Source organism: Channa argus, chromosome 13 (assembly GCF_033026475.1).
Source record: "Channa argus isolate prfri chromosome 13, Channa argus male v1.0, whole genome shotgun sequence".
Lineage (NCBI taxonomy): Eukaryota > Metazoa > Chordata > Actinopteri > Anabantiformes > Channidae > Channa > Channa argus.
In genome coordinates, this window is record NC_090209.1 from 7,294,847 (window position 1) to 7,315,953 (window position 21,107).

The window sequence follows — 21,107 nt, forward strand, 5'->3', positions numbered from 1 at the left end:
CCTTAAAAAGTCTGGACAATATTTACAGGGGTCCACATCACCCAGGAGAGTGATGTGTCTGACTGATGTGTTTTAATCGTTTTTGGACAACAACTGATGTCCATGGTCTCAATGACCGTGTGAATCTAGACTGCAGACTGACAGCTAATCAAACATGAGTAGACAAGATTCAGTGTTGGCTTTAGTATATGTATGGTGATCATAAACAGTATGAATAATTTAGAAAATAACCAAATTTATCTTTTAATTAAGCTTCATCATTGTATTGTGGAAAGTTAGATGAGAAGATTGGTACCACGTTCTCTAAGCTTGTTAGCTTAGCTTAGCATAAAGAAAATGGGGAAACATCCTGATTCTAATTACTAAGATTTTATGGTAGTAAAAAAACACATCTTTTGTTTAAATATATCACATTTTCAGCATCTACTTTATACTTACAAACCTTTTTCAGTATAATTCCAACAGATCAGATAGGCCTGTAATTAATTAAGTAAGTAAGTGCCCTCTGACTCGTGTGTGCCAACGGGAGTATATTCTGTGTTTGTTCTGCTTTGTTTTTTCTGTAGTCACTGCATCTTGAAAGGTTAGGTAAATTAAGAAACGTATAAGTGTATGAAGATGTCATCAATGACATCACATTACTGCGTTTGAAGTGCGTACCTTTGATGTTTGCCTACAACAATGTTTTTTTTTACAGCTGGACTACAAGGTAGTGTGGCAGCGCAACAAGATAGTGGTGGAAAGTTGAGTGAGTAGCTGTGGACTTAGTTTGTGGAACCTGTTTTGTGGAAATTTTTGGTTATCAATCATCTCGATGTCTTTCTGTGGGATTACTTTGTTATAAGCTCAACTGTGGAACATGGAATTCAATAAATGTTCAGTGTTTTGTCATAGAACAGCATCTGGAGTGGATAATTGTTAAATTAACAATGAATACCTGCTTATTTCTACCATTTTCAGGAAATTATGTTTAAAATACAGGAGCCGTAAAATAAAAGCACAGGCACCTATAAGTAACAGTATCAGTTGTATCAAAAAAAAAATTACATTTCCCAGCAGTCAAACGTTTCCTTTAAGACTTACTCACTTTCTAAATAACAAAACTTAACCCAGCTGTTTGCCAACAACACAAACTTTTTGAAAAAAGTTACAACAGCCATCTATGTGTCACACATGAATTTATTAATATCCTTATTCCCAGTGGAAAATATTTTATGAGAACAGCTAACCACATATAACTACACAATGACTGTACAAATATGCGAGAAAGCAAACACTGAGACATGTATATGATTTTTATGGCAGTGGTCATCTGTTAATATAAAAAGAAGTTCTTATCAAAAGGCTGATGTTCTCACCATGCATTTAAACACATTACGGCACCAAAAACAAATGGTCCTATAAACAATATTAACATAATACATTCTGATTGAAAGTGTCAACAAAAGAAGAAATGGAAACTCATCTAATTCACAGCCTGCTCTAATGATGATCATTCACATTTGTGAACATTTCAAGTTTGGTTCCTAATTTGGATTTTATATTTATGACTATATTCAATCATACATTACTGAGATGAAAATGGTGAAATCATTTTTTTCTATAACCTACTGTTGTATTGTATAAGGCAGTAGCCAGTTCCTGTTAAAATACATGGACTTGGAGTCGGTAAAAACAACGTTGCCCCTTTTTTTCATCTTTCGTACACAATAGGCTTAAATTCAGATGGCTTGTGCAAGGTCTTAAAGTTTCTTGACACATTCTCATCTGCCTGTACAATCCATCCAATCCAAGGCACATGGGAAAGTCATTCAAGAGTGTCATCACTGTGTTCAGAGGTTACTTTAATGTGAGGACAGCGTTACACCTGCCCACATAGACCGAACAAGATGGAGTTTGGCAGCCAGAACATTTGTGTACAACCTGTTTCATCTTCGTCCCCTTCAAGTGCTGCTGGCAATGGCTTTATCTGTGCCAAAGTTTGGTGTGGTCCTCGTCAGTGAATGCTCATGTAGCTCCCATCCAAGTGAAATCTGCATGGGAAGCAACACAAAAACATGTCAAATCTACTGTAGTTCCTCTGTGTGAGAACAAGGAATACATGGCATAACCATGTGATAAAATGGAGACATGGAAATGGAAATGCAATGAACCAAAAAGTCCACAATATTTTATGGAGTTCTAATACATGATTTACATATATTAATAATTATGATAGAATAACGAAATACTAGCAGTTTAGATTGACCGGTCAGTTACACAGCTTTGGTCCAGACTGAAATCTCTCAGCAATAACTGGATAGATTGTATGACAGTGTTTGGAAGGAGTGTACATATTTTCACTTTCTGGCCATAACAGGATGAATTCTTTCATTATTAGTAAAGAGAAACTGAGCAGTGCTTTTTTTTTCCTTTTAGCTCAAAGCACCACTCTTTAGATACAGCTTTAAAGGGTCACTAAGATGGCTGTAAATGCTCTGTAATTAAATAACTTTTTAAGAAGTGACACACGAATGAGGATGACATATATCAAAATGGAGATGACTAGGAACACAACACAAAGAAACCCACTGGTCTCACCCTTAAGTGTGGGATGGTTCATCTGTACTAGTGGCCTCAGCACCAACCACCTCAACTGACTCAGATTTTTTAGGCATTGTTTCAGACACTTTGTTTTCTGGAGAAAATCTGCACAAATCATCATTAATCACATGTCAGGATATGTAGGAGGTGGGGAAGGAAGGAATGAAGAGGAGCCCATGTGGTTACATTTTCAACAAAATGAATAGTTTAAGGTCACACTGGCTGAACACAATAAAAGGTAAAATAACTTTTCCTTCCAAGTCCTGAGAAAGAAACTCTAATCTTTCAACTAAAGGTAGATCAACACATAAACATGAGCCTGGATCTGCAACAGACATACTTTAAAGGAAATACATCAGGTTACTTTATATGCAGTTTATCTTGAATTAGACAGAAAAAAAGCAAAATCCCCAGTTGTCTGTAATTGACTCACTTCCTCTTGCATTTACAGCTTCATTGTGGAAACTTAGTGAACTGCAGCACTCACCTGGTGTGTGTGGGACTGCGGTTGTAAGGAGAAGCATGAGCTCCAAGGTGGGTGTGTTGAGGTGTGTCAGGTGTATCATACTCTGTCAGGCCGACTGCCAGCTGGTTGCGCCAGTTGCCTGTGCTCTCCACTGACGACACTGCAAATAAGATATAAGCAAAAACACCCAGCTCATGCTACAGTGTTACTCAGAAGTAATTGTTTTTATTGTAAACACTGTTCAAGTATGGCTTAATAATACTAACTCTGATATCATGTGGCAATGTTTTATTATATGTATGTAGTGTATTGGGTGTTTTTTAATTTACTGTTACTGCTATAATTCTACTTAATTACCAATCCCAGTTTCTATGTATTCCTCTCATATATTACTATTACATAAATAAAAAAATATTTCAACAATTTCCATTCCCCAAGTTCTGTTTCCCTGAGATTTCTGAATTTCTAAGACATTTTCCATAGTTAAATTTTTATTAATATTTGATTGTAGAAATATATATTCATGTACAATAATTTATAATTTATATATTTAACAATGTAAATGTATATATTCAAAATACTATATTCAAAAAGAATGAGGTGGCCAAAACATTAGAACCACCTCATCTTATAATGCACTCCAGTACAACTCCACGACCCACTTTGTCCTCAATAATAAGCAGTTAGTAGTATTATCACCTTTTTGACAGTTTAAACCTAAAAACTGTGAAATTATAACCATGTAAAAGTAGAATTCATGCCGGAGCCACTGTACTGAATTGCATTAAATTGCATCCGTGGGCAAAATATTGTGTCTGATCAGTTTATTTTCATGTGTCATATAAAATGATAAAAGATGTCTACCTGGAAATTTATTTTTATACTGATAGAAGAGTCTTTGAACATTCTCAAACACCTTAAGCACGGGAGAAAGTATTGCTAAACAAACCTTGGGGGTTTTCAAAGATTGTCAGGTAATTATTTAAAATAGATTTTTGCTCTATGAAAATTTAAATGTAATACATGAAAGGCACAAACTGGAATGTATGTCATCCCAGAGTTATATTCTTAGCACTTTAGAAGAGCTGACAGATATAAAATATGTCCTGTCCTATTGTAGAAGACGACAAGTGCAGGTTTTATTAAATTAAGTTTCTTTCCTACACCCCAAAATGTTGATATAGTTTTTACAACCTTTCAATGACATCAACTCACCCGAGGAGAAGGAGGTGGTTCTGCTGGAGTGGCTAAAAGCCGCCGGCATAGTCTGATAGCCCAAACTGAGCTGAGACCCACTGTCAAAGTCACATCCAGCCAGCATCCCCCTCCCACCTTCTCTGTGTCCCCTGCTTCGGTGGTACCAGCCTCTCAGATGCTCTGCCACCAGAGCCTTCTGCATGTTCTTGGCTAGCACCTCATATCTGGGCCCCTCTCTGCTCCGCGGTGGCCTCACTGTTGCATAGGGATTCTGAGAAAGATTATCTGCCCTGTCACTGCTGTAATGCCTGAACCTGTCATGTCCATGATACCCATTCATTTGGTAGGAAGGATTGACATTGTAGTGGCCTTCAACTTCATTCTCATACACGTAGGCACCGTTAGCGTAAGGCTCCATGTCTGAGCAGGGGTACCCAGCCACATAGTAGGGACTGGGTGCATAGTGTGCTGAGGTCTCGAATGAATAACTACAACCAGAATGATGCTGGACCAAGTTGGGCATGCTCCCAGTATTTCCATACACTTCCACTTTCCTGTGGAGGCGATGCATGGTTGAGGTCCGGGAGTCCAGTGTACTGTATTGGGAGTTAGCTGCCCCGCAGTATTCCAGACTTGACTGGCTGGTGTAGGAGGAGCAATCTTCCAACACCTCTGTGCTGTTGCTGCGGTGGGCTGGTGCCAAAATAAAGACCGGCTTCTCTGTGTCAGTGTCTTTTCTCAGCCGAGGTTGTGACTCCAGACTTCCACTGCGATGCCTGAAGCAGTGAGCAGACCCCTCTGACCTGGGGAAGGACGCAACAGTAAAACAGCTGCTTTTTAAAAAACAAAATCATTAACTTTAAAGCTAAAAATTTCTGGATGTGTTAGTAAAAAACATGTAGGAGGGTTAAGTGAAAGGTATAGGTAAAAGGTTGGGGGGGGGAGAACAGGGATTTTGGATGCAATTGTTGAAGACAAGGAAGGATACTAGGATGGCAATGCAAGGGAGCAGAGATCACACCTGAGCTGGCTGCTGCTGTAGGCATTGCGGGTCATAACCGGGGTAGGAGGCATGCTGCGTGGATCTCTAGCAGGTCTGGGAAGGGTTTTATAGGGACTACTGTGGGTAGAGGAGTTGTCTCTTTTATTCTGGTAGTAGTGGGAAGCCTCCTCGCCGTCAAAAGCTAATCTAAAGGGGTATGGTGTTAGGACAAGATCAATAAATGGGGTGGGGGGTGGGAGGACAGGAATGAGGGTGCAAACAAGACAAGGCAAATTTTATGAACACTGCCAAAACTGTCAAATTATATCACTCATTCCAAAACCCAGTCAGCTTTAATTAAAATCAAAAGTTGTGAAACCAGTTATTCTTGACCTCAAGGAGACACAAAGGGACTGGGGCAGGATATCTGTGTCCTCACCTGCTGTGGTTCTTGTTATTGTGATTTTCCCTGAGAGATCCCTGTCTCTCCAAATCATATTCTGCCCCCAGCGATCGCATTGGACTGAGCTGTGGGGAACCTTGGGCCGAGCGCGACCGTGGCCTCTGACTGACACTGTCGGAATCATCTGAACAGAAAGGCAAACACAGTAAATAACGCTAGTCACTCAGATAATTTTAACACACCAATATGTGTGGTGTCTGACTCACCATCATCCAGTGGGAGACTAGACAGGGAGCTACAGTCTGAACGAATGAGTTCATCTGGAGAAAAAGAAAAAAAATTCCATGTTCACTGACAATATAACAAAATGTGTCATACAGGTGCCGAGGTCAAGTCACACTATACAGCACCTGCAATGATTACTGATGCTCGCTGCGTGGGCTTTTTCCCCTTCTTGATTCTGTACTGGTTCATCTCATCCTCTATCTGCTGGAGTTTTTGCATGGCATCCAAACAGTTTCTCCTTCTCTTCTTCTTGACTGTTTTGCACAGTTCTGGCTCATTTGCAAGTTTCTTAGCCGCCTCCACAATCTTTTGCTGCAGGGCAAATCTGCTCTCCAGGTTCCTCAGGAAGGGATCCTTCACACAAAACACGAGCCCCCACAATGTAAGTGTGCCGCTAAATAAGAAGCATTCCTCTCTTCATCTCATGTATTCTTTCATTATACATTACAAAGTCAGGCTAATGAGGGTATGATGTGACCTTATTGGAAATAGTTTTGAACAACCTTCAGATGTAATACTGTCATCTCATGTAAATTGGTAAATGGCATTTACTGTAAAAGCCAAGGCTGAAAATATTCTCTATTTTTCTTAATGTAAACAGACCACATGAAAAGACCAAACCTGACCAGTGTGTTACACTCTATCATTATTTCCTTATTGTGTTTCTGGTTTTCAGGTATCTTTATTATTTCAATTGGGGAATTTCCTTATTCATCTCTGGATTCTTAACTGTGTTGAATGGTTGAACCGCACTGCATCATCCACAGTCTACAGTACCAAAAGAATTACATTTGGAATAGTGGCAACAAATCGGATATGGATCAAACATCTGCAAGTTGTGATAGAGGCCCATGCCAATGAAGTGTAGAAAGACAAAGTGAATCTATTCTAAAACCTCAAGGAAAACATGATGGAAGCCAGAAACTGCACAAAGGAACCACAGTGAATGTTAGAGGATTGGCATTGAAAAAGCTGCTGTAATACAGGGGTGTGTCAGCACATTTGCCAGTGGTTCACCCTACGATTCATGAAGTTAATGCTAAAGCAAACTGATGGTGGTTGTGAAATGATGCTAATCCAAACTGGAAGCATTTAGATGAGTGACAGCTCTCATATAAATCGAGCATGAATTAGTGCAGCTCTGGATTGTGTGCCCCGGTTACAGACCTCATTGTAGGGGAATAGGTCATCTAACTTGAAAGCCGTGCCAACTCGTCGTCTGACATGGGGTGGTCTTTCACCTGAAGAGAGGGGATACTCCTTTGGCAGCTTGCCAGTAAGCTCCTGAAAGCATAAAAACAACCAGTCCCATGGTCACTTAAATGCACTGAAACCATCAATCTCCCAGCGGCACAGCAGGGCAGTTTAATTAAAGGAAGTTCAACAGGTTTTCTTTTTTCCTCCTTTTTTTGTATCAACCTATATGCTGCATGCTTTGTAAAATACAGTACCAGTGCAGGGGATGTGCAATACAAAATGATTTCTCACCGCCTCTCTTAGGCAAATCTTTTTCAGCTCTTTTGTCTTCTTGGCCAAAATATCTTGAATCTCTTGCTCTTTTTTTCTCAGTTCAGAGAGTTTCTCTTTCTTCTGTTCCTCACTCATTTCAGAGTCAGCAGAACCTGTGATAACAATAATATAACCAGTTGGATCCAAATATTGAAAGATGCATGTATCTGTGTTATATTGCAATACTATATTAGCATGAGGTGAATCAAATCAGCCGATATTTTTTATGACCTGCAATGTTTATAACCCACCTGTAGACACCAGGCTCCCATTGCTGGCTGTTATAAAATTATTCTTCAGGCCTGCGTCTCCCAGTCTGTTTATTTTCGCTCCTCCATGCTCTGTGAGATCCATGGCAATTTCCTCCACACTCCTTGCTGTTCCTAATTTAGTCTAAAATACAGAGGAACACATGAAGCAAAGTGCTGTAGAGAGCTCTGCTGCAAAAGTAAGTCAGTGACCGATAAATGACACTTACTTTGCTTTGCTTTCTGTCCAAGTAGAACTGGTGCTGACTAATAGCCATGACCCAAATGGTCTTGATCAGAGAATGGCTAGCGTACCATGTGTGGATGAGGAGGCCCGTCTGCCCAAAGGTGCGCTTGGTTACTGCTCTTCTGTTGCAAGGAACACAACACAGAAAAGAAATCTATGTTGAAGTTTCAACAAAGTTTCAAATTAAAATAACTCCTAAAATATCTCCTGCTGCTTACCTGTGTGGATCATTAACCTCTACAGCAAATTTCTTCTCCCTGAAATACAAGTTTTCCAGCTGCTTCCACTGGTATAGCTAGAAGTACAAATGTAGTAAAATGTAGTTAAAAAAAGTCTTATTGTGATGACTCACAACCTGATACGGTATATACAGAGATAACATCATGCAGTGCTAGTAATAATAGCTTCAAGCGTCTTGAATATTTTCATTGCAGGTTTAAATAAACTACAGAATAACATCACTGTAGTCACGCAGGTGTTTTGGCAAAACTGTTTCAAGCACATCAAAAAAAGTCAGACTGTAACATGAACTGTCATTGGAGTCTGGGCCACCTGGCATGCCAAGTCTGCAATAATGCAGGTGTTAGAGAGAGAGGACCCCCTGATGCCAAGACTCACTGCAGTATATAAAACCAAGCACATCATCATGTCAGCCAGGTGCTCATGAACACAGCCAGATATGAACAATCCATGTGGGTCAATGACTCACTCTTTGTCTGGATTAGGTCTGAACGAGGAACAATGTTAAAAAGAGAGTACAGAAAGTGCCTTTGCAGAGTGTTTAGCACCGAATTCAGTGACGGCCACAGAGAGACAGTTTAACTTTTTAAAATGTCATTTAAAAAAATAGGTTTTTAACTTAACATACTAATTTGTGAACGTCAAAGCGCTACAGTATTACGTCCAAAATCAAGCTAACAAAAAAGTAAAATGTCCAGTCTTACCAGTACACGAGATGTTCCCAAATCACGTTTAACTTTTTAAATACTCCTTGGCTTTGCTGTCAGTGCGAACACATATTTTGTTCTCCCTCCTGTCAGCTCCTGACTTGCCTCCTCAGGTATTCTCAGAACATGCACAATAACGCCCAAATCCTGCCCCTTTCTGTTTGACATCCCCAGCTCACTCCCTCCTCCCCTCTTTGGAGCACACCACCGCCTGCTTACAGCCAGCTGGTTGCACAATTTTTGGAACACAGCAGACAAAGATGCTTTGCACTACGTTGAATCATTGCCACATTTTGACAGCAATATACACTGCCAGTAAATTAATGTCGGTTGTGCTGAACTTTCACCAATTTTTACAGCTGTGCTGCACTGCACGTCTGCTTCCCACACAGGGAAGAATGCCATAGACATACAAGCACAGCTTGTAGATAACTCACATAGGTGTTTCTCCAATTTAATCACAACCTCAAACAAGAAATGCAGGTTCATACTGAATGTATGGTTCTCAGGGACTTGATTCAGAACTCATCACTCTCATTTAGACAAGGTGCCAGAGCTCTCTATACTCAGAATTTGCTCCAATATTTTCAAGTCTGGCCATGTCTGCAGCAGCTGAAGCCCAGCCTATGATGGAGGGAAGTAGATGATGCATGAATTAGAGCTGGTGAATCACCACACCGTGTTCAAATACAAGCGATCCTTAGGCACGCTCTGTGGTATGGCGTCCGCAGTCACATTAGTGAAAAACAGAAACGGCAGTGACTGTTTTTTTGGACTGAGCAGCAAAAACATTTACCTTTCGAGGTTTTAATTTATCCTGCAGATCATACTGTCCAATGCCTTTATAGCTGATTCCAAGCCACCATGGGATCCCTTGTTTATCCTGGGAGACAAAAGCACATCTTATTTTAATGACTACATTTTAGGTGCAACAGCTGTCATTTTCCATTAATCAAGACAGGAGACCTACCTTAACTTCATAATAGTGCACGCCATACGTGGGCAATGATTCGACTAATGTCAAATACCTAGAATGAAAGCAATTTGATTAAAACCACCAACTGCTTTGTTTAGGCTCTGCATGTGCTTTACTTTGGAAACATGAAAATGGGAATCTGATCTCTTGGCTGTGAATCCGTGTGATTCAGTGGACTGGAACTGAAGAGAAGATATTGATTTCTCTCACATAATAAAAAAAGGAGTGCCAAAGAGAGGCAGGGAGATGGGAAGCCTAAAGGAGCCGAGAGGAAGATGAATGAACTTAGATCTAAATAACATTCATTGTACGGTGAGGCTTTTTTCAGTACTTACTGCACAATGGCCTGTCCTCGAGAGACTCCTTTTAGTTGTTTATAATATTCAATTACTCGATCCTCACTGCAACATCACATAAAGAAGACACGTTACTGGATCACACAATGTTCTGCATGGTAAATGTGTGTGCAGCTCTATAACAATAAATAGTAAAAGAGTCAAAAATATATCTAAATATATCATTTAAAACTTGTTGATGGAATAAAATTAAAGGTTGCTTAATTAAAATTTTCCATTTATTTTTTTAATTTTTCATGAATCGATTATGTGTGTATTATCAGCCACACACCACCCAACACAACCCAAACCACGGCATGTATTGTAAATCATACATACTGAACACTATGCTGCATCCTTCTTTAGATTCACTGTACAGACAGATACATTTCTTCACTAGAAATATGGTTCAAAATGTATCCTAATGTGCACAGGCACTGCTGAGGCCTCCTGAGACTCACTGGCAGCAGTGAAGAGCTATTCACTTTTGAATTCATTTGAATGAGGCTCCTCTTAATAAGCATTCAGAGAATGTTAATTATTTCTGCTTGATCGGTAAGTTGTGGAACATTTTTATCAATTATAATTTCATCTCAATGATTTGAGGCTCTAGGAGAGGCATGACAAAATGTAGCAGAACAGTAATATGGGGGGTTGGGAGGGGCAGAGCAGATTAATCAAGCACTAGCATGTAGCTTTGAGTATGCCTATACTAACAGATCAAAATGTGAATTGTTGCTTTGGCAGAGATATTGTGAGGTGTTAGTTAATGTGGTATAAAAATCCAATCAAACGTCCACCACTAATAACTAAACACAGTGCATTTGTCAGCAGTATGTCATCTGGCTTGTTTCATCTGTTCATGGTTGTAATTTTCTGAAAAACACATTACTATTGTTGTTTATTCAGTGTTTCTGTTTTTGCGGTCTATAACTAACACCCTTTTCCAGAAATTGATCATTGACATTCATGAATTAAACATCCGAGAGGTCACAGCGAGTTCAGTCATGTCTGTGAAAACAGCAGGACAGAGAGGACTGTGGAAGCTTTTAGGCACAAGAAATTACATGTATGACTAGATTATAAGTTGACACGGACAAATCCAAGTCATAATGCTGTTTGCGGTCACCTATGGGCGCGTTGCCATGCTTGTAGTTTTTGTTTCTGCGTTTAAACATTGGTTAATGTTCAGTCTCTTAAGACAAGAGAATAGCAAGTATTGGAGACCTCAGGAACACATAAAAGAAAGTGTATAGGCACAACTGTAAACAATCATTTCCTAGAAAGATACCAGTATGCAAGTGATGGGTGCTCCTTGAGTACTTTGGTGGGAAGGGTTGGTAGTTTCTTCAAGTCAGCTCTAGTGTTTTCATCACTGGAAATGAAAAGAAAAAGCTGTCAATCACTGTCAATTACTTTGTTACTGTCTTCAAGCTTCTTCCTCTAAGGGTCACCACACCAGATCTGAACTGCACATTTATTTGGCACAGGTATGCCGGATGCCCTTAGTGATACAATTCTTACAAAATTTGCAGTACGTCACAGTGGTGCTCAGAGCACATTGGCTTGTGCAACCTCAACAGCTTGGTGTTTTATTGGACTGTGTGGGGGTTCAAAGTCTTGTCCAGGCATAAGACTAGGAGGAGTTGGGCCTCAAACCACTGACCCTGTGGTGGATTGGAGATGATGTGTCACCATACTGCCAGGATTAACATGGTGGTGGTGAAATACCGAATCCTCGATTTTATTTTGTTTTTTTCTAATGGTAAACTTTCTTCGAGATAGTGAAATCACTGCAAAGCCCAGAAAACTAGAGGGCGTGACCTCAGTGTCCTTGATGCCATGAAATCTAATGTAATTAGAAAGAATTTACCGAATTGAGCAAAGATGATTACATTCTTAAAAGATCTGTCTTCACCAGCTGGTCAAAGCCAGGTGGCGACTTGCACAATGAACTGCAGTATTTCATCAGAACGCTACCAAAAAGCAGCGTTGTTAAACACAGATAATAGCGGCTCTCTGCAGTGTAAAGGTGTCTTCTTGCTGCAACACTTGGCTTCTGTTAGCACTACGAGATTCATTAGTTGCCTGGTGCAAGCTTCCCAGCACTCTGTGGTAAGCCTCACATAACAGTGCTATTGATTTTTGTTGTCTGAAACAAGTGACCTATTGAATGCCTTTGCTAAAAGCTCACTATTAACTTGTACGGCTGTTGTTAAATACTTCTTATACCGCTGATAACGTGATCTTACCTTGTGTAGTCTCCTTTAGCCTCCTAGTGAAAGAAAAAGCACCTTATCAGATGACATCCTTTACGATGCAGTAATTAATGTAGATGAGGCTTTTAAAGCACTAACCTGCAAAGCATTTGCAGCTAATTTGAAGACGTTCTCGCTTTCCACTTCAATAACCCCCTGAGAGACATAATAGATTAACAGTGTGAAAAAACAAATAGGATGCAGAAAATATGGTCCATATGGTGTCCACTAAATCCAAACAAGAATCTTGACTGTGTTGCCCTACAGTAACCTCTCAAAGTGAACGCCTGTGTTTTTCTACTTTCTTATACTGTGTGCTTTACATTCCAGCCAGCAGAGTAAGAAAACTGTGCCCTGCAGCAACTGTCTACTGCGCTGAGGTGCTGTGCTGTGAGGTGGGGTCCGGAGACAGTGAATCATTGTGGCTTGCTAAGAAAAAAAGCAACTATAACAAAATCATTTTTCAAGCACAGACAAAACAAGAGGAAAGCACTTACATTGTAGACAGCAGATTTTGCATTCAGGAAGAATAGCTCCAGGGTTATGATGTCCTTAAGCTGTGTTATGTTTTCCACATAAAACCTGTGAAGGTGAAGCATAAAAGCAAACACACAGATCAAATTAAGGGCTTGACTAAGATAATTGTCACTTTGCCACTGCAGCTTATAGGAAATCCTCAGTTTGCACTTTTTTCTGCTTACAAAAGTGTGTGGTTCTGACGGCTGTGTGAGCTGTGGCTGAGAGTGACAGCTAATGATGATGTTTAAGTGTCTGAGAACTACCAAAAAGACAATTAACAGTCGAGCTTTTTAGCCACCTGATATCTGTTCAAGACAATCAGAACCAGACCCCCCCAAACAGATTGCATCATTCTCTGTTTCAACAAAGTAGCGCTCCCTGGTGGAGAGCTTTAGCTTTGCATAAAAAAGACGAATCACTACCTGACCAAGAAGCTGAGGGCAACGGGCCCGGACTTCTTCGAAAAGTCATGTTCAAGAACTCTGCGGTCCATCTGCAACCACTTACGCTGACCACTGCAAAGGCAAACAGAATGAAGCCATAGAAAGCTGCTGTTTGCACACAGCTGCGAACATGTACACATCTGTAAATATGCAGCACACAACAAAACTGAAAAAATACTCTCAGTGATTTACATACCCATCATCAAAAAAGGCTAATCCAAAGAATTCTTTCTCTTTGAGGTTGAAGTGGGACGACACCAAGTCGAGGAGTTCGTATGACAGCAGCTTAGGCTGTGGGGGGAGAGTTTGATACAGAGAGGAAACCTACTGTAATCACAAAATGTAAGAATACAATCCCAGTAAAAGATTTGTAAAACAATTCAGACAGTTTCCGGAATAAATATCACAGATTCTTGAGGAAATTCTGATTCCTGGTGCTTCCTTTCTTATCCAGAGAAGTCAGACTGATAGGTCAGTGTGGCACTGGAGTGAGGCTTCTGTGCTCTGTTTGAGATCACTTCAACAGTGCAGATACTCAGGTACTCAACTCAGATTGTTAACCTGCTTAACCTGTCATATATTTTCAGGGAATCTGATGGAGGAAAGACCTCCAAACAGACATAACTCTGAATGACAACATAAAGCTGAGAGGAACTGCAGCATCAGAGGAAAATTCATACCTGAACCAGCAGCTCTAGCTTCCTGTCATCCAACAGTTGCACTTGACACAGCCTGCCTTCGGTCATCTGCACAGGAAAATAAAAGGAGGAAGCTCAAGGCTTGTGACATAGATTGAAAGTTATTCATCATCACAAGAGACATTATTTTTCTGGTATGCCCAAACAGCACGCTATATATAAGGTTAAGGGTGGTGAAGTCCTTTTAAACGGAAATATTTAAAAACTGAAGTGAGTTGAGAGAAACCTGATTTCAAAAAGTAGTGTGATAGCCAAACAGGGCAAAGGTCTTGGTGGTAAATGCAGTGATCCTTTTCAAGAAACGAGCACTGACGTTGTTACTGACAGTAAAACCATTGTCTCAAGGATTTGTTGCCATAACAACCAAAGGATGGATTTAAAGTTCTTTCATTGTGAATCTTTCACATTTAACTTTTACTTCTTTAGTCTCTCTTGAAGAAATATAGTAAAGTAGTACAGTAGTACTATATAAAATAAAGTAAAAAATAAGTAGATTTCTTCAAGGACTGTATTTTAATACAGCTTTGAAGTACTTATACTTGTCTTGAGTATGTACATTTGATTATACACTGTCTTTATACTCATAAAACACAAGTTTGATATAAAATAGGATACAACAGATGAACACAAATAGTAAAATTAGCTTTTTCTCTAACAGCTAGACATGAAATCCTGAATTATAACACTCTATATTATACTATAACAGTCACTAAGAGTTTTGTTTGTTAAATCTAAAAACATCTTGTCCATTATTTGTAATAAACTACAACTGAATAACCTTTTTAAAACCCTGACTTGTATTTGAATCATACCGCGCTTTGTGTTTCTTTCTTAGCACTGCACAAATCCTCATTTTCCGTGACAGTAAAACATTGACGCATCCAAGGTTCCATCCAACATGCAGCTGTTTACAGCCGTAAACCACAATCCTGATATCAGATTCGAACTAAACTCTTCATCTATTAAAAGCCCTCTGATACTCATAGCCACTAGATAAGAAAGAAATCATATTTGTTTGCTTGTGTGGTGACACACAAAGCCCTTTAAAGAATGTAGCTCGTGATGATAGAGGCGGGCTAACGAGAAACAGTGAAAACACTACAGTCAAGGTATCAAGTAGCCAGTAGAAGTGATAGATTGAGGTTTACCAGTTTTACGACAGACCCCGCACGCCGAGTAGACTCAACCATCTCCTTATCTGCCAAAATGAGGCTGATTAAAATCTAGGAGTAAACTGAGCAGCTGCTGTACCTGGTAAACCTCTCCAAGAAGAGTGCAGGTGTTGATGCATCCCTGAGCAGAACTCATCCTTCCTGCAAACATCCCCTTTTGCATCCAGACCACCAAACTGTTACCTCTGACTGACTAGCAACAGCTTATGGCAGCCAGGCCGTTGCTGTGTGCAGTGACGGCTTATATAATGTGGCCAGTTTATGGGAAATCAGCAGCTGACTTAATGAGGGCAGGCTAGGTCAGACTTCGGACCACAATTTAGGGTTAACAGCTCATTAATGCACACAATATGGGTCAGACAAACTCATAAATGGTCAGTATGAGGGATGTGGATAAATGCATCCATGTTGTTAGATAATACAGGTTCATTATATTTTTATAATACACAGTACTCATTCCGCTTGGTCGAATGGGTATAAAACTGGATAAAAGAGTAACTTTGCTATTAAACTGTGTTATTTCATAAGAGAACCAGAAGAGATCCTCATTAAAGTCACTGAAACAATTCAAATATGCTCTACTTATACTCTTCTTGTTTAATGCTCTCTTATGCTGCACTAATAAATGATTAAACAGTTTGCTCTGCCTCCGAAAAGGGAGGACATACCCAGTCGCTCCTTAAAATTGCACCATCTGTAATTTTTTAATGAGCACTCAGTCAATTACAGCCCCTGAATAATGTGTCATTCAAAGATGTTCACAATTAAAAGTGCACATTTAATAAACCCAATTTATTTGGAGTGCGACGGCATCTGTCAATCACCAAGAGTAACATTACATTGATGTGAGCTGGATTTAGTCATGTGTAAATCATAGTAGGTTACTCCAAAGCTGCACAGTAAATTTGCAGGCCACTAGATGGTGCAGGGATTTTTATGTTTCCAGTTGAAGGCGTTTATGTGGGAAAATTATCTCTTAAACAGCAAAAACCCCTTAGGAATTTTCATAAGAAGTTATTAGCTCAGCAGATGAGTCCGATTCAGATGGGACAGCTCGTACTTATGTGATATGGGTGAAGTGAGTGGACGGACGAGCTGGGATTTTCAGGAATTTTTAGGAATCATTTGAGAGTTATAATCAGTAGAAGAACTGCTATTTATATCTGAATCAGCAGCCTGCCAAACCCGACTAACCCTGCAATTTCTCAATGTAACTCACAAAGTCTCTCAATCACATATAAGAGACAAAAGGTGACAATGTTTACGAATGAACACTGCTAATCATCTCAGCCTTTATTTCACTGGTGCACGTCATCACAGCACAGTGCGGCAAATTCAACCAAAGTCTGTCTTTACAAGCACACAGACAGGGCCAGACGTGGACCCTCTGGGGTTTAAACAAGCACTGAACCTTCATGTAAATGTGGACAAGTAGAAAAGGGAAGAAAGAAATGTTAGTTTCTGTGTTTGTCTCTCTAGAGACAGGGCAGGAGCTGGTTGCACCGCAGGGTGTAGGCTTGGCTCCGGAGCCTGAGGTTGGCATGAAGACAGCTTGTTATATTTGTGCTACAGTGAATTATCTCAGTGGAGACTTGGGGAAGGAACAGATGTGGCCTCCTTCACAAAGAACGTTCATTACAACAAGACATACTCTGGTGAGATGCAGAGATGTAAATGTGTCTGACGATGAGAAGACATAAACCACAGAACAAGAAATATTCATTTGGATTTTATCACCTTCAGGGGAAATAATAACGCCACATCAAGCTTTAGTGGTATACAAGAACTCTGTCTCTTGAGTAAACTGTCCGCTGGTGTTTAATATGTCATATTGGTTAAATGTCATGTCCAGACTGCCGCCCGTCTTATCTCAGTTTCCTATTTTCATGCATTATTGATGAGGGCTGGTATCGCACACAAGTCAGTGTCTGCTCTCTGTACTTACATGTTGTTTTGAAGAAACCCACTGCGATTGTAAAAACATAATTGTCCATAAATCCTTCTTCTAAATGGCATACATTTTTAAAACCTGTGCATATTATTGAGACAAAATGTTAGAAGAATAAAACCTTCCTGTGGCTACAAACCCATTACCTAACCCAATTTACACCTAAGACCTGGGATAGTGGCCAACTTGAGTTTATCTGAGCTACCTGGTCCTGACTGACAGTGGCACAGAGATCTGCACAGTTAAACAGCAACTCTGACCATTTTCAAAATCTTATTACTAAAAGAAGACGTTCAACCTCCCAAAGAAAGTCAAATAAAGCTAAATAAAGTAAAACTACAAAGGGCTAAGCACAGAGCAAGAAGCCAGCTGGTTAGAGAAGAGCTGCTCATCATGACTCATGTTGTCAGTGGTCAAAGTCTGTTTAACATTATTATATGTATTATCTTCTCAGACAGTACCAGTCTGACTTTTTATGATATCTGGGAAATCCATATACACAGTAAAGGAAACTTACAATCTGGAAGAAATATTGATTTTCTTTTAATAACGCAGTGCATTGATTCTGCAGTGATTCATGTGGATGTCGTCAGGCAGTACAAATGCCTATTATCACCCTGAGAAGGGCGTCTGCAGAGGCAGCCGGGCATTTTGATACATCTTCTAATGGTTGCCCTTAATAGCAGAGCTGTGTGGGTTTTTTTTAAACACACAGAGTTGCTGCTGCTCTCATAACTGTCCTTGAGGGATTGGGACTGTGCTTTTTAAAGAAGATATCTACAACCCCCAATTCCAAAAACGTTGGGAAGATGTGTAAAAATTTTTTGCAAATCTCATCAACTGATATTTTTTTCAATTTCAACTTTTTTGGAGTTGGGGTTGTACATGATCAAAAATGAAGGGGATGCAAGTCAGCGCACAGTGATTATATTTTCATTACTGCTGTCAGGCTTACATATGACTTGAGTCTGTGAAAGTCTCGAGAGTCTGTGAAATCCCTACAATCCTGCAAATGAATTTGCAGAGGAACTCATTCTAGCAGCTTTGCAAGACTGTATGGCCCCAAGGTGATACTTCTAATTTGCCCCCCTCATTCATTTGAAGTAGGCTAGTCAAAACATTAGTCTAATGCATTCAAGGACATTCTGCCAGCCACTATGACTTCACTCATAGCACATAGTAAAACCATCACCTTTCTGACAGTTTCAACCTAAAAACTGAGAAATTATAACCCTGTTAAAGAATTAATGACAGAGTTTGGATTACATTAGATTGTGGAGGTGTACCTAATGAAGTAGACAGTGAGTGATGTATTGGTTGAATGAAAATCAGCCACCCATCATTTTCCCAATGCTCTGTAGCTAATGGCAATTGAACACAATGATCTAACAATGTGTAAACCCTGTTCATATTTTATGCTAGCTTCTCTGTACGATGATGACGTTCTAAAAGTTTCAAATTGTCAAAAAGCAAGATCTCACTATAAAATGCAAATGCCCCAAAGCAATCAATCCCGACAGACGAGTCTGTAAGCAGTGAGCTCTTCCAATTGTAAGAGCTTTGCCGTTTGCCACCAATTGCCCTCATTCTTAGGGTTTCACAGCTGTCCTCACAAACGGCAGAGCTTCATTAGAAAGAACTGCAGTGACTTTTTGCAGAGCTCAGAGATGGGGAGCTGAGGCCCGAACATGAATGGGTGGAGAAAATAACATGACCTGGATGAAGAATCAAAGACAGTCTGCAGCCCTGTGAGATTTTGTCATAGATGTAATAGAATCATACTTATTATCTTTATCCTATCTGAAAGGATTTGTCAAGGACAAGCTGTTTGGATTGGATTTATGTTTGCTTTTCAGGACAGCTGAAAACCAAGCCCCAAGTTCTAGCCCCAAATTTTCACCCGATTTACCTGAGAGACGATGCTCTGCTATAAGCTTTCGCCTTATTACAGTATCAGATCTATTCCCTCTGTGGAAAGTGTATGAATACAAGATTAGTTGCTCATCCAAAAATAGCTGCCTTCCTCTCTGTCTTGAACACATTTCTCAGAAATTCTCAGGAGACTTTGATTCCTAAATGGAAGGTTTCCAACTGAGAGCGGAGACATTTCTCAGCAGCATCAAACAGATAGAGGAGTATCTCTGCCTTGCCAGGCTCTCGTACTGACAAACAAATGATACTGTTCATGCACTAATGCAGTGAATTGCGTGTTTAATTCTGACTGAGTCTGTTAAGTGTAGTGGGAGAGCTGCTTAAATCCAAAAATGGCACTTTAATGACACGTTGCCCATTCAGACACTTTGTCAGAATGCAAGCAAAAGTTGATTGTGGCAATATATATGACCCAGGACATCCTCTGCAACAAATAGGAAGAGCGACAGAGTTTCACACTGGATACATGTGTCATATACACGCAACCTTTACAAAACAATTCCTGTTTACATTGCCCAGAGCTTTAAATACACCCAGGCATTTGACTTTTCCTTCAACTCATAAGATAGGTCAATCTCAACCTTTTCAGAGCTCTTCCCTGTTTTTCTCAAGGAGTAATACTGAATCCAGAACGTGCCGGAAAATGTCATTGAAAAGAAGAAATGATATCATAAAGGAGTGTCAGTGAGGACCTCCTGGCCTACCTGCAACAAAACTCTAACAAATGCTGTAATATGATCGTAAATCCTGACTAAAAGGGTTTAGTCTGGGACCAAATTTGTCACCCTAGTCAAAAATCGCACGTTTCACATTCTAAGTGTGCGGTCAAGCATGATTCAGTGTGATGCATAAGGATGAAATGATGATTCATCCAGCATTTTTAATATTCTCCAAGTCACACATGCTTCCTGCATCAATGTATTGTCAAGTAGCCAAAGCGACTTCCTAATTAACCACACATGTAGCAATGTTTAACATCTGCTTTATCGGTTCTAATCAGCAGTATTTATGCCTATTATCCTGTGAGGAGACCAGCCCACTTCAGGGCCACGGTGCAGGAGAACAATGAATGAGCTACTGTATGGCACTGTACCCGAGGCTAAATGGGTGGTTTCCACCTGAGCCCCATGACAAGACAGACGTGTCAAATAAAAGCCCAGTCGTCCTTGTTTTAACGTGGAAACAGTGCTGAGAGACAAACCCACGTTGCTGTAATGTTCATTGATCGCATGCCTGCCTCGGTGTACTTTGTCTCCTCACAGCTCATTGAGGCGGCTCCACTTTGCTCCATCACATCACAGATCGCTTACCTTTGCACTCTGTATATCCCGCTTTAGGTAGCAATGATAAGGTTCAGCCTCCCTTGCGTGTCGATCACGCTCGTTCAGCTTTCTCCCCGGCTGCTTTTGCCAGGGACGGGAGCCGCCGTGCAGCCGCTGTCCATGCTCATCCTCCTGTAGCGCACACACTCGCCTTGTATTGAGCCACACTCACCACGCCTTCAACAGCCGGCTATTATGCGAACAAGCCCCGCATCCCCACCCTCCCTGACTTTCTCCCTCCCTCTCATCCAGCAGCTGCCGGCCGGCCTGGTTCATGCTGAATCCCCATAATAAAGATGTGCCTTAGCCTGGAGGAGGCGTGTGCTGCTTCCCTCATTTGCCTTAAAACGCTTTGTATTTTTCCTGTTCAGGAGCAGATATCAGTTAAGGGATTGTGTTTTATATAACATTTTTATTTGTCTTTTGACAGGCCTTAAAGCTAAGTATTTGATAAAAAACACTGATCAAACTATATAGATTTGATATCTTTTATCTCCAATATAGAATATTTGTGTGTTGCGCTAGAGCGACTTTATAGATGCTAGATATTTATTGTATCATTGGTTTGAATCAGTGTGTTGTTTTAGTGTATGTCCGTGGGTTGTTACCATGGCAACAGCCATTCTGCTGTCCGTAA

General features: G+C 40.2%; 1 protein-coding gene and 1 long non-coding RNA gene across 4 annotated transcripts; one reads left to right on the forward strand and one right to left on the reverse strand.

The window, feature by feature from the left end:
* Positions 1-1,145: 1,145 nt before the first annotated feature.
* frmd4bb (FERM domain containing 4Bb) lies at positions 1,146-20,649 on the reverse strand. 3 transcript variants are annotated; one of them, XM_067526311.1, is made up of 24 exons: positions 20,459-20,646; positions 14,079-14,144; positions 13,595-13,689; positions 13,378-13,470; positions 12,934-13,018; positions 12,536-12,592; positions 12,431-12,453; positions 11,470-11,553; positions 10,179-10,244; positions 9,838-9,895; positions 9,664-9,750; positions 8,139-8,215; positions 7,904-8,042; positions 7,677-7,818; positions 7,405-7,538; positions 7,084-7,200; positions 6,042-6,270; positions 5,898-5,951; positions 5,668-5,815; positions 5,268-5,435; positions 4,265-5,049; positions 3,071-3,209; positions 2,581-2,688; positions 1,147-2,033 (listed from the first exon to the last, which is right to left on the reverse strand). In XM_067526311.1, the coding sequence occupies exons 2-23, from the start codon at positions 14,142-14,144 to the stop codon at positions 2,583-2,585; spliced, it is 2,952 nt and encodes a 983-aa protein (XP_067382412.1). In that variant the 5' UTR covers positions 20,459-20,646; the 3' UTR covers positions 1,147-2,033; positions 2,581-2,582. The 3 variants fall into 3 exon arrangements, with proteins under 3 accessions (XP_067382414.1, XP_067382412.1, XP_067382413.1); XM_067526313.1 differs by lacking the exon at positions 5,268-5,435 and having other exon boundaries at positions 1,146-2,033; positions 20,459-20,649; XM_067526312.1 differs by lacking the exon at positions 2,581-2,688.
* LOC137139289 (uncharacterized) lies at positions 13,402-14,980 on the forward strand. The gene is made up of 3 exons (XR_010916293.1): positions 13,402-13,540; positions 13,639-13,740; positions 13,986-14,980. It is a non-coding gene; the product is annotated as an uncharacterized lncRNA (long non-coding RNA).
* Positions 20,650-21,107: the final 458 nt, after the last annotated feature.